The sequence below is a fragment of the Schistocerca americana genome, chromosome 6 (assembly GCF_021461395.2).
Source record: "Schistocerca americana isolate TAMUIC-IGC-003095 chromosome 6, iqSchAmer2.1, whole genome shotgun sequence".
Classification (NCBI taxonomy): Eukaryota; Metazoa; Arthropoda; class Insecta; order Orthoptera; family Acrididae; genus Schistocerca; species Schistocerca americana.
Window position 1 is genome coordinate 155801698 of NC_060124.1, and position 15908 is coordinate 155817605.

The 15908-nt window shown below is 39.1% G+C and overlaps 1 protein-coding gene across 1 annotated transcript in view; it reads right to left on the reverse strand.

Annotated features, from left to right (window-relative positions):
* Positions 1-15908, reverse strand: part of LOC124619805 (UDP-galactose transporter senju) — an 80863-nt gene that overhangs the window by 4327 nt on the left and 60628 nt on the right. Inside the window, exon 5 of the mRNA XM_047146400.1 lies at positions 14277-14462. Within this exon, the coding sequence (XP_047002356.1) occupies positions 14277-14462 (186 nt within the window). The remainder of the gene's footprint in view (positions 1-14276; positions 14463-15908) is intronic.

The window sequence follows — 15908 nt, forward strand, 5'->3', positions numbered from 1 at the left end:
TTGATACCACCTCCCTGTACACAAACATTCCTAATGCCCCTGGTCTTACTGCAATTGAACACTACATTTCCAGATGCCTTATGGATTCCAAACCAACAACTTCCTTCATAGTCGCAAAGACCAACTATATACTCAGCTACAATTACTTCTCTCTTGAAGGTATACCTACAAACAAATCCAGGGAACGGCTATGGGCACCTGCATGGCACTGTCCTATGCCAACCTAGTCATGGGCCATCTAGAGGAATCCTTAATTAAAACCCAGAATCCTAAACCCCTCACTTGGTTCAGATTCGTTGATGACATCTTTGCTATCTGGGTTGAAGGTGAGGACAACCTATCCACATTCCTCCAGAACTTCAACAACTTCTCTCCCATTTGCTTTATCTGGTCCTACTCAACACAACAAGCCATCTTCCTAGATGTTGACCTCAACCTCAGAGATGGCTACATCAGAACCTCCATCCATATCAAAACTACTAACAACCAGCAATACCTCCATTTTGACAGCTGCCACTCATTCCATACCAAGAAGTCCCTTCCGTACAGCCTAGCCACCCATGGTCGTCGCATCTGTGGTGATGAGCAGTCCCTCTCAAAATATACTGTGGGTCTCAATGAAGCATTCACTGACTGTAATTATCCTTCCAACCTTGTACAAAAACTAGTCTCCTGTGCCTTTTCTTTCCAGTCTCCCACTACCTCACAAAGTCCCACAGTCCGGCCACATAGGAGCATTCCCCTCGTAACTCAGCAACATCCGGGACTGGAGCAACTGAATTACATTCTCCACCAGGGTTTCGATTACCTCTCGTCATGCCCTGAAATGAAAAATGTCCTGCCCACTAACCTTCCCACCCCTCCTACAGTGGTATTCTGCCGTCCACCAAATCTTCACAATATACTCGTCTATCCTTACACAACCCCTGCTCCCAATCCCTTACCTCATGGCTCATACCCCTGTAAAAGACCTAGATGCAAGACCTGTCCCATACATCCTCCTACCACCACCTACTCCAATCCGGTCGCTAACATCACCTATCCCATCAAAGGCTGGGCTACCTGTGAAACCAGTCATGTGATTTACAAGCTAAGCTGCAACCATTGTGCTGCATTCTATGTAGACATGGCAACAAACAAGCTGTTTGTCCGCATGAATGGCCACTGACAAACTGTGGCCAAAAAACAAGTAGACCACCCTGTTGCTGAACACACTGCCAAACACGATATCCCTCATCTCAATGACTGCTTCACAGCCTGTGCCACATGGATCCTTCCCACCAACACTAGCTTTTCTGAATTGCGCAGGTGTGAACTTTCCCTGCAATACATCCTACGTTCCTGTAACCCTCCTGGTCTCAACATTCGTTAGTCACTGTCCTCACCCATACAGCCCCTCCCTGTTCCCATTCCAGCACTACACAGCCGTCATTTTACCGCCACACTCCGTTTTTAATTTTAATTTATTTTTATTTCTCTCCTTACTGCTACTTCCTCCCCCCTCCCCCCCCAACCCCCCCCCCCCCCCCCAGGTCCTCTCCTGCCCTCAGTCTAAACTGCAGCACTTCACTCTCCACCACCCCCACCATACTATTCCTCCCCCTCCCTGCCCCAGCCTCCTCCTTACCCCCACCCAGTCGCCACTCTCATCATGCACTGATGCTGCTGCTCGCAGTGTGGTTTCAATTATCTGAGACTGCAGAGGGGTGTGTGTGTGTGTGTGTGTGTGTGTGTGTGTGTGTGTGTGTGTGTGTCTATTGCTGACAAAAGCCTTAATGGCAGAAAGCTATAATTGTGTGAATCTTTTTGTTGTGCCTATCGCGACTCAGCATCTCCACTATATGGTGAGTAGAACTTTCCTTCTCTAATATTGTTACATTCCATCCTGGATTTTCCATTGCTGATAACATTAACTACGTTGCAAAACTCAAAAATTGGGAATTACAAATTTTCTTTTTCTTTTCTTGTAAATGTATCAAATTCTTTGGCTTTGACTATTAATTTTCAATTTATGGTTTGCCCCCCTTAGTTGAATGATCAGCAAGTCTGACTGCCGTGCAGCTGGCCTGGATTCAATTCCTGTTCAGGTTGGAGATTTTCTCTGATTGGTGACTGGGAGCTGTGTTGTCCTCACTATGGGACTGGGAGTTGTGTTGTCTTCACCACCATTTCATCACCATCGACACGCAGTCACTCAGTATGGCATCAACTGGAAAGACTTGCAACATGGCACCCAAACTTCCCTTGGCCAAGTCATCAATGTCATATAATCATTTCATTTCACTTTTTTCCAGTCTGTAGTAATATGAGTAGTTTTGCTCCTATTCCACTTGACTGGGGATCCCTGTCATTTTTACTGTGTCTAAAATAACTTGCCATTTAGGACTAAGGAAATTTTCATTTCAGACATGAACCTGGCAATGTATCCAATATGTATGTATAGACTTCATTAGGTGTTAAGACCACAAAAGATCAAAATCTTTCCTATGTAGTTACCTCAACTCCAAGATTTGAAAATAACACAACAAGCTGGATTTCAAATCAATGGTGTTCAGATCCCTATTTGCTTCAAAGCAAGTCATAATTTGTCACATAGAATATGTTCTCAGATTCTGCAACATAGAGATGTCAGTAGTATATGGCAGATGTTCTGGGGATCAGTACAGTTGTCTCTTATAATTTATAATTAATTACTGACAGTAATATCCTGTTTTGTTACACAGACAACAACACAATGATCTAAATAATAAGGTACCGCACCAGTTACAGTTTTTTTTCCACATAGCATAATACATTTCAGGACTTTACTACCATTTTCAGGTGTAGTGGGAGTTACTTCACACATGCTCCAGAAAGAGCACTAGGACTCTTGCTGTTTCTGTTGTATATTAATGACCTTGCAGACAGTTAGGAGTAACCTCCATTACTCCACAGATAATGATGCAGTTATATACAATGAAGTACTGTCTGAAAAAAGTTGCACAAATATTCTGCCAGATTTTGGCAAGCTACGAGAGAAGTGTGAAGATTGGCAACTTACTTCAAATATTAAAAACAGAAGATTAATATTTAACATCTTGCTGACAATGGGGGCTGAGAGATGAAGAACAAGCTCAGATTAAAGAAGGATGGGGAAGGACATTGACTATGTCCTTTCAAAGGGATCATGCCAACATTTGCTTTGACAATTTAGGGAAACCATGGAAAACCTAAATGTGGATACAAATATTTGAATTGTAATCCTTTTTAATCTTCTTGACAATGTCAGTATAGAAATGGGGATTAGTGAGCATGATGTCATTATAGCAACAATGGTTATGAAAGTTAGTTAATCAGTCAAGAAGGCTAGGAGGTGTTCCTGCTAGAAAGAGCAAACAAGCAGTTGTTAGAGAGTGAACTGATGTCACTTAGTTCCAGTAAGATGGACATAGAAGGATTATGAGCAAATTTCAGGCAGATTGTAAATCGTGGTCTGGAGAGTTATGAGCCTAGTAAGTTGACAAAGGATGGAAAAGACCCACTATGGTTTAATAAAGAGATTCAGAGGAAGCTGAGAAAGCAGAGGCTGTTGCAGTATCGGTTCAAAGAGGAATGCACAAATGACGAAAAGCAAAGTTTAGTAGAGATTTGTGCGTCTGTGAAAAGATCTGCGCACAAGGCATACAAAAACTACCACTGTCATACCTTAGCCAAAAATCCGGCACAGAATCCAAGAAAATTCTGATCCTATGGAAAATTGCTAAGTGGCTCTCAGGCTTCCATTCAGTCCCCTGCTGACCATTCTGTTGTGACTTTTGAAGATAGCAAAATGAAAGCTGAAGTTTTAAATTTTGTGTTCAATAAACTGTTCAAACAGGAGAATTGTACAAACACACCATCATTTGACAATTGGACAAACTCCTGCATAGACAACATAGTAATAAGCATCCCTGGTGTAGAGAAACAACTGAAGGACTTGAAAATAAATAATTCACCAGGTTCAGATGAACTCCAAATTTGGTTTTACAAAGAGTACACTACGGCACTGGCCCCTTACCTAGCTTGCATTTATCACAAAATCTCAGCCAGCACACAGCCCCAAGCAACTGGAAAAAAGTGCAGGTGACTCTATTATACAAGAAGGGCAAAAGAACAAACCTGAAAAATTACATATCAATACCAGCCAGCACACAGCCCCAAGCAACTGGAAAAAAGTGCAGGTGACTATTATACAAGAAGGGCAAAAGAACAAACCTGAAAAATTACATATCAATACCCCTAACATCAGTTTGCTGCAAAATCTTCGAACATACTCTCATTTCAAATATAACAAATTTTCTTGAGACTGAAAAGCTTATGTCCATGAATCAGCATGGATTCAGAAAGCATTGTTTCTGTGGAACTCAGCTTGCCCTTTTCTCACGTGATATACTGCAAACTATGGATGAAGGGCAACAGGTAGATTCGATATTTCTAGATTTCAGGAAAGCATTTGACATGGTGCCCCACTGCAGGCTGTTAATGAAAGTATGAGCATATAAGATCACAGATATGTGAGTGGCTCGAAGATTTCTTAAGTAATAGAACCCAGTATGTTGTCCTTGACGGCGAGTGTTCAGAGACAAGGGTATTGTCAGGAACGCCCCAGGGATGTGTGACAGGACCACTGGCTGTTGTTCTCTATATACATGAGTGGTTTGGCAGACGGAGTGGGCAGTAATCTGCAGTTATTTGCTGATGATGTCATGGTATATGGTAAGATATTGAATTTGAGTGATTGTAGAAGGGTATACGATGACTTAAGACAAAATTTCTAGTTGGTGTAATGAATGAGAGCTATCTCTAAGTGTGGAAAAATGTAAGTTAATGCAGGTAAGCAAGAAAAACAAGCCTGTAATGGTTGGATACAGCATTAGTAATGTACTGCCTCACACAGTCATGTTGTTTAAGTATCTGGGCATGATGTTGCAAAGCAAAATGAATTGAAACAAGCACGTGAGGACTGTGGTAGGGAAAGCAAACAGTTGAACTCAGTTTATTGGTGACTGTTGGGACAGTGTGGTTCATCAGCAAAGGAGACTGCATATAGGTGCAATCTATGGGTTGGATTGAAAGAGGACATCAAAGCATTTCACAGACAGGCTGCTAGATTTGTTACCAGTAAGTTTGAGCAAAGATGCTTCAGGAATTCAAATGGGAATGCCTGGAGGGAATGCGACGTGCTTTTCCAGGAACACTATTGAGAAAATTTAGAGAACTAGCATTTGAAGCTGACTGCTGAACAATTCTATTGCTGACAACAGACACTGCACATAAGGACTATGAAGGTAAGACACCAGAAATTAGGGCTCATACAGAGGTATTTAGACAGTCATTTTTTCCACAATCAATTTGCTAGTGGAACAAGAAAGGAAATGACTAGTATTGGTACAGGGTATCATCTGTCACACACAGTACGGCAGCTTGCGGAGTATCTATGTAGATGTAGATATAAACGTAGGAGATGGACACACAGAGAGAGAGAGAGAGAGAGAGAGAGAGAGAGAGAGAGAGAGAGAGAGAGAGGATTAGACTCATAACAATGCACACTGAGGCATTAAACACTCATTCTTCCCACACACTATGGAATGGGAAGAAACCTTTATACATGGTACAACAAGAAGTGGATTTTGCCAAGCACTTCACAGTGGTTTATAGATTGTAGATGTCTATGTAGACAAACCATAAGGCAGAAGAATATCATCTGCCCACTCTCAAATATATCAGAGGTACATAAAATTGAGAACTTTTACACAATCAGCTGAACAGGTTGTGACAAAGCAGCTGAAGTCTTTCCATCAGTTATTTTTTCCTCTTCCCATCAATAACAAGAAGTTTCAACTAATTTTGGTCTTACTTTCAATACATTTACCTCGAGACATTAGCCCTTATATAACAACTTATTTCAACTGGATTTCTCTGAAATTTATTGTTCAAATTACTGTTTCAAGTGTTCTGATTCAATTTGATAATAACTTTATGTTAGGGCACTGTTAATTAAATGTTGTAATTAGCTAAAGTTTGTATTACAGTTTGCTACCTGCAAAAACCTATAACCTAATCAGTAAAATTCCATGAAGTGACCTACACCAAGTGAAAGTTAAGCATTCCAACTTTACAGGGAAGAATTTTAAATTATCTAAAACTAATTATCTTCTGCAATAATTTAACTCGAAGTTCTCAACCATTAGCATTTTCCACAATAGATTTTGTAACAATCACTATTAGATTCTGAACTCAACTACAACATTTGTTATCTTATTTTTTTCTGTACCGCTTGCTGTACAACACTCATTAATTAATGTACTACATAATAATTTCATGTAATTAAGTATTATTTGCAATATGCGATTGATGATGTTGTTGTTGTTGTTGTTGTCTTGAGTCCAGAGAATGGTTTAATGCAGCTCTCCGTGCTACTCTATCCTGTGCAAGCCTCTTCATCTTCAAATAACTACTGCAACCTACACCCTTCTGAACCTGCTTAGTGTATTCACCTCTTGGTCTCCTCCTACAATTTTTACCCTCCACACTCCCCTCCAACATTAAATTGGTCACCCCTTGAGGCCTCAGAACGTGGCCTACCACCTGATCCCTTCTTCTAGTCAAGTTGTACTGCAGATTCCTCTTCTCCCCAATTCTAATCAGTACCTCCTCATTAGTTATGTGATCTACCTATCTAATCTTCAACATTCCTCTGTAGCACCACATTTTGAAAGCTTCTATTCTCTTCTTGCCTAAACTATTTATCGCCCAAGTTTCACTTCCATACATGGCTACACTCCATACAAATACTTTCAGAAACGACTTCCTGACACTTAAATCTGTACTCGATGTTGATAAATTTCTCTTCTTCGGAAACACTTTCCTTGCCATTCCAGTCTACATTTTATATCCTCTCTACTTCGACCATCATCAGTTATTTTGCTCCCCAAATAGCAAAACTCATTTACTACTTTAAATGCATCATTTCTTAATATAATTCCTTCTCAGCATCACCTGATTTAATTAGACCACATTCCATTATTCTCGTTTTGCTTTTGTTGATGTTCATCTTATAACCTCCTTTCAAGACACTGACCATTCCATTCAGCTGCTCTTCCAAGCCTTTGCTGTCTCTGAGGAATGACAATGTCATTGGCAAACCTCAAAATTTTTATTTCTTCTCCATGGATTTTTTTTTCCTACTCCAAATTTTCCTTTTGTTTCATTTACTGCTTGCTCAATATACAGATTGAATAACATCGGAGATAAGCTACAGCCCTGTCTCACTCCTTTTTCAATAACTGCTTCCCTTCCGTGCCCCTTGACTCTTATAACTGCCATTTGGTTTGTGTACAAATTGTAAATAGCCTTTCACTCCCTGTATTTTACCCCTGCCGCCTTCACAATTTGAAAGAGAGTATTCCAGTCAATATAAGGTACATTCATGTAAACGAGGGGATCCAAACTGCAGAAGAAAAACAGTGTTCATTCTTTTTTTTTAATTTTGTAAACAGTAACTTTTCCATGCTCAAAAATTCTATTGGTTCTTGCAATAAAAAACAGTAAATTTCAACCTAGCTGAATTTTAAAGACTAATGCAGTTTTCAAAAAAGCTGTTTATTCTTACAGTCTGAAATACAATGAGTAACATCTGTGATCAGTCTGCTCCTGTTGTTTGACTCACAATATAAGTATGTATATTCTGCAAACAAGTAAACCTTTGGGTGAATTCAGTATGTAAAACTAATGAGTATTCTGTGTAACCAGTGTTGCGATTATGAAAAGTGTATTAGGTTATTCTCACTGAAATTACTAATTGTTGAACATGATGAATTTGATAAAGGATGGACTTCACTGAACTACTATGGTGTGATCTTCTTATTTAACAAACTACTATAAAAGAGTTTTAACAATTTGTGAACTGTGATTTTATGCGAAAGTGAACAGATTATTTTGTGCCACAATTGAAGCATCAAATTCACCATCAAAATTGTGAAATTGTAAGTGCTGACATGTAACCTCACACTAATTATCATTCATAATAAATGTACTGGTCACCATTATTATTAATCAATAGCTGGAATGAATAAAATGCATTTTAATTTCAGCTAGAATGTTAGTGTCATATACACTATTGAACAAACATCATTCTGCGCCAATGTGAACTTTCAGCGTAGAGGATATCAGGAGTTGTCAATGAAGAAGAGACTACAAATTAAAGGTCTGTGACGTCCCAAGCTCACGCACCCAAGTTACTGACAAAATACAACTTGGGATGTCGCAAAATCATTGAAGTCTTTAGCTCAGACTTCACACACAGCTAAAAGTCAGAAATTTTTAGTTTGTTTTATGATCAACACTGCAGACTGTGAGCTTCATAAAAAATCTCATACAAAAATACTGCTCATCTCCACTTTATCTGCTACTGGCTAGAGAGACCAAGTATGACTTTACAGCACAGGTGATAGGCATTCTTTTTGTTCCCAAATGATTCAAACTCTTCTTATTGGTGTGTATTCTGTGCATGTAATGACTGTTTGTGCAAACATTTTGGAATTTCTGATTTATCGTTAATGTAGTACACGCCCAGTGAGTAAGCTGCAACCATGTGGCCAATAGGTATTTTGTGTGCTGATGATGATTCTTTATATGTGTGGGCTCTCATTTTTTGGTACAGAATAGGTCCACTGATTTTCAATAATTAGCTGAGGTTTCATTGTGATAGGAGAATTGCAGATAATTTGTCTTCCAGTTCCTATTGTCAATTACCTCTTAAATGGTGGGATAGATTTCTAGCAAGAAAGCAGAGAAACACTGATATACCCTCACTCATGATGCACGCAATTTTCCAAGATTGTGCATCTATACAGTTCACAGACGTGTTTATAGAGGCGATCTGGATCAGCCCCCTGATGTGCTCTGTTGAGCCACCAAAGAAACAGTAGTATTTAAGTAATCACAAACGAGTGCTTGTCCTATTCTGTAACCTGAATTACTGTTGTCCAGCCATGTGTTCACACACAACCTGTACTTACGTGTTGCTCTATAAAGTACTATGACCACAAATCATGTTTGCTCGCACTACAGCACTTACATAGTGCAAGAAACATGCAGATTTTATTTTCTGAGCTTAGGGGGAAGTGAATTTATGTCCCAGTCATTCATAAAAATTTAACTTTAAGGAAGTTACAATAAAGCCACCCCTTTTCAACAGTTACAATGCTGAATATAAATTTTAATTGCCAAAAGAAATCTTATTGAAAAGCTAGGTGACCTGATGTTTTACCAGTGTATTATTAATTTCTAGAAAGCTCAGGTATCAGACCGAGTCACATCACAATTTCTCCATGATGTTTTGGCAAACAGAAACAGACTAGCTTCCATCTTCCAGTGATTCCTGATGACTGCTGCTTCACTCTTGTCAGCATCCTATATGTGTTGGCCATTATCCCCTTCACCACTCTGCTGCTATTGCTGTCCAAGTGGCTGCCACAGTGGATGATTGTGGTGGTGGTGGGGGCAGCACCTTCCTCTGATCTCTGGCTTCCAGTGTCAACAAGGCTGGAGAAATACACCATGAAACATGTAACATGTTCACCAGGGCCACATCACTGAAGAGCAACATTTTAGGTAGAAAGATTGGCTACCCATGAGTTACATTATGATCCAGAGCTGGTCATCCTGCCCACTGGCAAACGGAGTGCTACTGTGTTGTTCCTGCACACAAAATATAAACAGAAAATGACGATCTTGATGATGCAGCATACAGGAAGAAAGAAGGAGATTTGACAAGTTGCCTCCAGAGAAAAACCACTGTACTTCGTTATGGTAGTTTTGATGTGAAAATTGTTAAGAAACTTCATTTACAAGCAGCTCCACCACCATGACTGTAGGGGCTGCCATAGGTCCACAAAGAGGGCATTCCAACTCACCCTATAAATAGCATTACTGGAGCAGCAATATATCACGTGGCCATACACCTGACTACTCTCCTGATTGTATGGAAATGCGTACATCGCATCGGCAATTCCATTCACTTTATACACCATCTACAAGAACTTCGCCTCAATAATAGTGACCTTTTGGTGAGTTTCGATGTAATGTGTCTCTTCACCAGGGTACCACTGAAGGACTCCATAGAATTGTCAAACAACAAATTCAACATCATCCTGATGAGACTCTTCAAGTTTGTGCTCACTTCAACATACTTTCTGTTCAATGGAAACTATTAGCAACAGATGGGTGGCATTGCCACATAGTATGCTGTATCACTGGTTGCAGTGAATTTGTTCGAGGAAAATTTCAAAGAGAAAGTCCTGGAGCAAGCAAAGCTATAACTAGTTTCTTTCTACAGGTACGTGGATAACACAATCATTATTTTGCCACATGGGCAGGGATAATTTAGGTGAATGTCTCCATCATAACTTGCTTCACTCCAACACACCTCGTTTATCACAGAAGTAAACAGGATGCCATCTTCCATTCCTTGATGTCCTGGTGAAATGAAAACCAGATGGCAAGCTGGGCCACAGTGTGTAAAGAAAACCTACAAACACTGATTTGTATCTACATGTCTGCAGTAGTCACCCCAACACACAGTGTGAAGACATTTTACACATGCTTGTTCACAGGGTACAATCCGCCTGCAACCAACTGAGCTGAATCACCCGGAGATGACATTCCAAAGAAATGGGTACAGCAGCAAGCAGATAAGGAGTTCATTTAGATAGACTATATCTAGAAAACATCAGGAGGAATATGAAGAGAACAAATCAATAGTGTGTATCCTGCTTGTCCAGAAAAGTCAACATAATCTTGGAGCAACACCATTGTTAAATCCTACTTTCGTCTGCCCCCAAAAACCCTGACACTACTAGGTTCTGTAAAGGATGACCCAGGCCTTTGCAAATCAGAGGTCCTTGAAATCCCCTGCCAATGTGGCAAAGCCAACAGTGAGGAAACTATATGCTTGGTAGAAGAGAGGTGCCTTGAACTCTGATGCCACAATGAATAATGCCAGACCACCAAAACAGCCATGGCTGACCATGGTATAAAATATGGCCATACTACAGACTATAACAACACCAAAATACTTTGGCAATCATCCTACTTCTAGGACTGGGTGATTAAAAGAGTGCATTGAAATTAGGGGCCAGGATGGTCTAATTAACAAAGATTGTAGTCTACAACTGAGTCAGGCACAGAAGTCTGCACTGAGCTTAGAAAAAGAGAAGCATTCCCATACAGTGAGGTCTGTACCCAACAGCAATAATGCAGACACTTGAGGTCAGAGTTCAGAACTGGGCAACACTCCTGCCACGACCATGGTGGCTGCATGGGCAGTGACAGGAGTGGAGTGATGGAGAGGTTACTGGCAAAATATATAGGACACTGACAAGAGCAGAGTGACAGTCATCAGGAACCATCTGAAGATGGCAAAAAGTCTGTTTGCCGAAACACCTTGCAGAAATTATGATGTGGCCTGGGAGGACACCCAAGAATTCTACAAGTTACCAAAAGCAGCTGACAGAAAACACCAGATGTTGAACATTATGTCTCTCATTCAGCATGTATGGTATCCACAACATGCAAATCATCAACACATGAATACATTCTTTTCAGGCATCACGGTATCAGCCAGATAGAGCCACTGAATGTGTGAGCATGTGCAGTGGGCATCACCTTCACTCGTTCTCAGACCACAAGGGTCTTTATTGTCTTTGGTATCCACTATAACTTTGTACCAAGAAGTAATTCAAAGCAATATAAAACTGCACAAAATCATGGAATGAAATGCCACTGTTGTTGACGACAATTGTACATCATGAGGAGAATATTACGAAAGACACTCTTTTGCTACTTTTTATCATTGCCTATGTTGTATAAATTACTGTTACATCTAATTTACAATGAAGTGAACAGAAGTGAGCCTAGCCTGGACAGAACAATTCACTAGTGCTCATTACTAATCACTTTAATCTGCAAACAAGCATTTACAAAGGATAGAATGAAAAAACAAGAGAATGAGCTTTGAACCAAGTGAATGCTGACAAGTGCCCAGGTTTCATTTGTCAGAATGCTGTTTATTGTTACGAGACAAAACTGTGATCTCCAGACAGGATTATTTTGTACGGGAATGAATTGACAATTAAGTCAGCAAATCATCATAGGAAACAATACATATGGCTGTCTGAATTTTTACACAAGGGTTAAATATGTGGTGGTAGTTCTCTTACCACTGATCTCCAGCTCTAGCCTTCCTTAGCCTAGTTACAAAACTTTGTAAGTACATTGATACATGAGTTCTAGTGGCTGCTCACTACAATTGAGCAGAAAGCTGCAAAGCAGGATACTAAATAGCAACGAATGCTCTTAGATGAATAAAGGTTAGAACTTATATACATCTCTTAGTAACTGGATACAGTTATGCTTGTCTTATGAACTTGTTTTGCGTTTCAACAACTGCTATACTATAGATAGTTTCCAATATCTGCAGTGCCAAACACAAAGCCCTCAAGCATTCTACCAAGGTAAGGGTAAGGAAGATAATGTCCAAGAGTACTATTATTGTAATGTAAAAATATACAAATAACCTGATCCTAAAATAATAGCAATAATGTGACATAATTACAACAGTTCACATGTGAGAAATAATGGATTGTGAAAGCAAATCATCTCAGTGATGATCACATTAAGCACAGTCTCAAAGCAGAAAGCAGGTGAAATTCCTTTGACCTTTCTCTGAAAGACTGACAACCAGCAGAACACAAGCGAGCATTTGCAATTACAAACTGAATGCCACCAAATGCTGTTTCTCACCCCAGAGTATGCTTTGCTCACTTATGCGCCTTTGCTTGTATTCATCCCATCATAAACTATGCTTTACATTCTCCTAGGGACTTAATGAATTAATTGTACACAGAGGCATATCCTGCAAGGGTCAAATTTTGTCTTGCAATGAAAGAAACATTGTCTCAGGTTTTTAACTCTCATTCTTCTACTGAAGTTCCTCATATAATATTCCTGTGTAACTGGCTACCCACAGTGAGTGCATACAAAATATGATTACCAGAGAGACAGGTATTAATGATTGTGACTTCATTCAGTTCTCCCCATATAACATGGCAGATTTTCCGTGTAACAAGTGTTCATAAAGTTGTTTGAAGACATGCCAGCAGTAAACAATCATGAAAAAATATGACTGAAATCATATTTTCAACAGAATGGCATATCAGTATGTTACATTCTAGTTCCCACCCAGATCAGTTCATTGTAACATTCAGATAAAAGTGGGTATGACGAGATAGTCCTCATTCTCAGCCAATGAGGCCCTTGGTTTGGACTTTTTCTTGTCTACACAAGGAGTCGTGGTTTCATCATCCCTGTACAATAACAGATGAATCACACTACATGGGTTAGGGACAATGCACAAGTAATTCATTGTACAATACATATTCCTGACTAAGCGTATCACACTTTACTCTTGAAGATAACACTTGGATTTGAATACAGTGGTCATGATGTCAAGCAGTTTCTGTACTTAGCTACACTTAGAGAATCAATATTTAGAGTGAGAATAAAGAAGAAAGTTGATTGTGTTTATATCTGTAACATGAAAATGCAGTCTATAAAGTATATTGCTTACTGTGTGGGATCTACACCACTGGGGTTATTGAAAGTATACTAATAAGGACATAATGAATGGTAGTATGTTTATTTGACTCATGAGAAAGCATCATGGATAAGTGAAAAACCTGGACTGGCAGACTCTTGGAGACAGATGTCTACTACACTGTAAAGACTCATAGGTTTTCGAGAACCAGTATGTATCACTTTTGTAGAAATTATAAAGGCAATATTTTACTAATTACAGTGTGCACACACAAATGTTCTTCCCCTACTCCATAGGCAAATGGAACAGGAAGAAACCCTAATACATAGTACAATGGGAATTACTCTCTGCCACACACTTCACTGTGATTTGAACATATGGGTGTATATGCAATACTACTTCTACCGTCTCTCTTCTACAACTTTTAGAAACATCTAAAAGCAATTAAGAGACACACTGTTTTTCGTAGAGTGAATGTGACAAATTCATTCATTTCTTGGGAGTATAACAATGGATTGTAGTCACTCATTCAAAAATTTTCAGAATAATGCTCTTGACCTGTGCCATGACATTCATTAATGCAGAGGGGAGACAAATATAATGTAAAAATACTTACTGCTTTGTTTTGACATCACAATTTTTTGTGAGAAACATAACCTACCTGAATTACAATAAGCAAAGCGTTGAAACTGAAATGGAAGCCAGCCTGGGAGGCAGTTGGTGTACTGGTAGAAGTAAATGAATTTTTCTTATCACTGCTCATATCAGTCTCTTTCATCATACAACCAACTGTAAGCAGAACCAGTGACAACCACTGTTTACCACTTAACTTCTTCTTAAATAGCACCTGAAAAAATCAGAAATAACCAGTTCCATTAACAATTGTGTCATTTTTAGTTCATAGAGAACCACAACATATGGACTATACATGCAAAAGAAATCTTAATAAACTCTGATATGGTACAGCATTTGGACTGGGAAAAAAAAGTTACAGCAAATTACACAACTGACAAATGTGTGCCTTCCAGCAAAAATGCTAACTACTGTGCAGTTGTTTACCACCAATTTAGAACCTTATGTATATCTGACTAGAGATACTCTTAAGAATTTTTTCTTTTAACAAAAGAAAAAAAGAGAAGAATAAGAAGAAGAAAAAGGAGAATGAATGAATGGATGAATGAACTCTAGTAGAATTTTTAGAGGAAGATGGTTGAGAGGAAAATGGTTGAGAGGATGAAAGAAACTGGACAGCCAAACAGAAAGATGGTGACGGTATTGGTAGCAAGAATTCAAGGAAACTGTAGGCCATAACTGAAACCAAGAAAATTCCATGGTTATAGAAATAACTTTTTGACAAAGAAAATAGCCTATTATAACTTATCTCATAAGTGTCTACCACCAACAAGTAAGTGTGTTGGTCTCTGTTGACACAGACACCGCTTCAAGGAGGGAGCAACTGCAGGTACACACCAATGTGAACATAAAAGAAATTAACATTGTGAAAAACATATTCCTACAGCACTTTGAGTCTTATTTACCATTAAAAGAAACATGGCAAAATTTAAATAAAATCAGATATGGGACATTCATAACTTCTGGATTAAAGTACCTTGTACTATCTTACTCAGAGGACAAGCTGCAGCCAAGATTTGGAACCCTGTTACCACCAGTACTGTAAAATTCTTCAGTCTATTATCAAAGAAGAAAAACACATCCACTATTCACAAACATTAAAACATTCGAAGAATACAGCATAAACAGTCTGGAACATTTAGTAAACAGGCAATAACAAAAATACTGATGTGAATGAAACTGACTACCCAGAAAGAGCTGTGGCAGTAATGATGAGGCACAAAAATCTGATCACCACTAAATTCATTGATTACTTGTTGCAGTGGCAGTGAACACTGCACCTACTATTAACAACCAAATAAAGATTATTAGATTTACTTTGGCAGACAAAGCATGCACACTGAAAGACATTAGTTTCAAAAAATGCGTAGTGGAAGATGGAATAAAAAGAATATTATCCTCGACTTTCCACAGTTGATTTTGCCTAATGGTTTTTCTTCCATCCCACATCCTAATGCTGTTTTTCTTTGTTACTAGCATCTAACTCATGCTTTATTCAGTGTCCATCCTTTTCATTCTCGTCTTTCTTGTGTTTTACTGTTGACTTCCAAACCTCATATGCTCAGACTTCCAAGCCACACTCTATCAACAGTCTTGTATGTGCACAACACATGACTACATATCACACATACACAGCAGTCCACAGTTGCCAGTTTTTTTT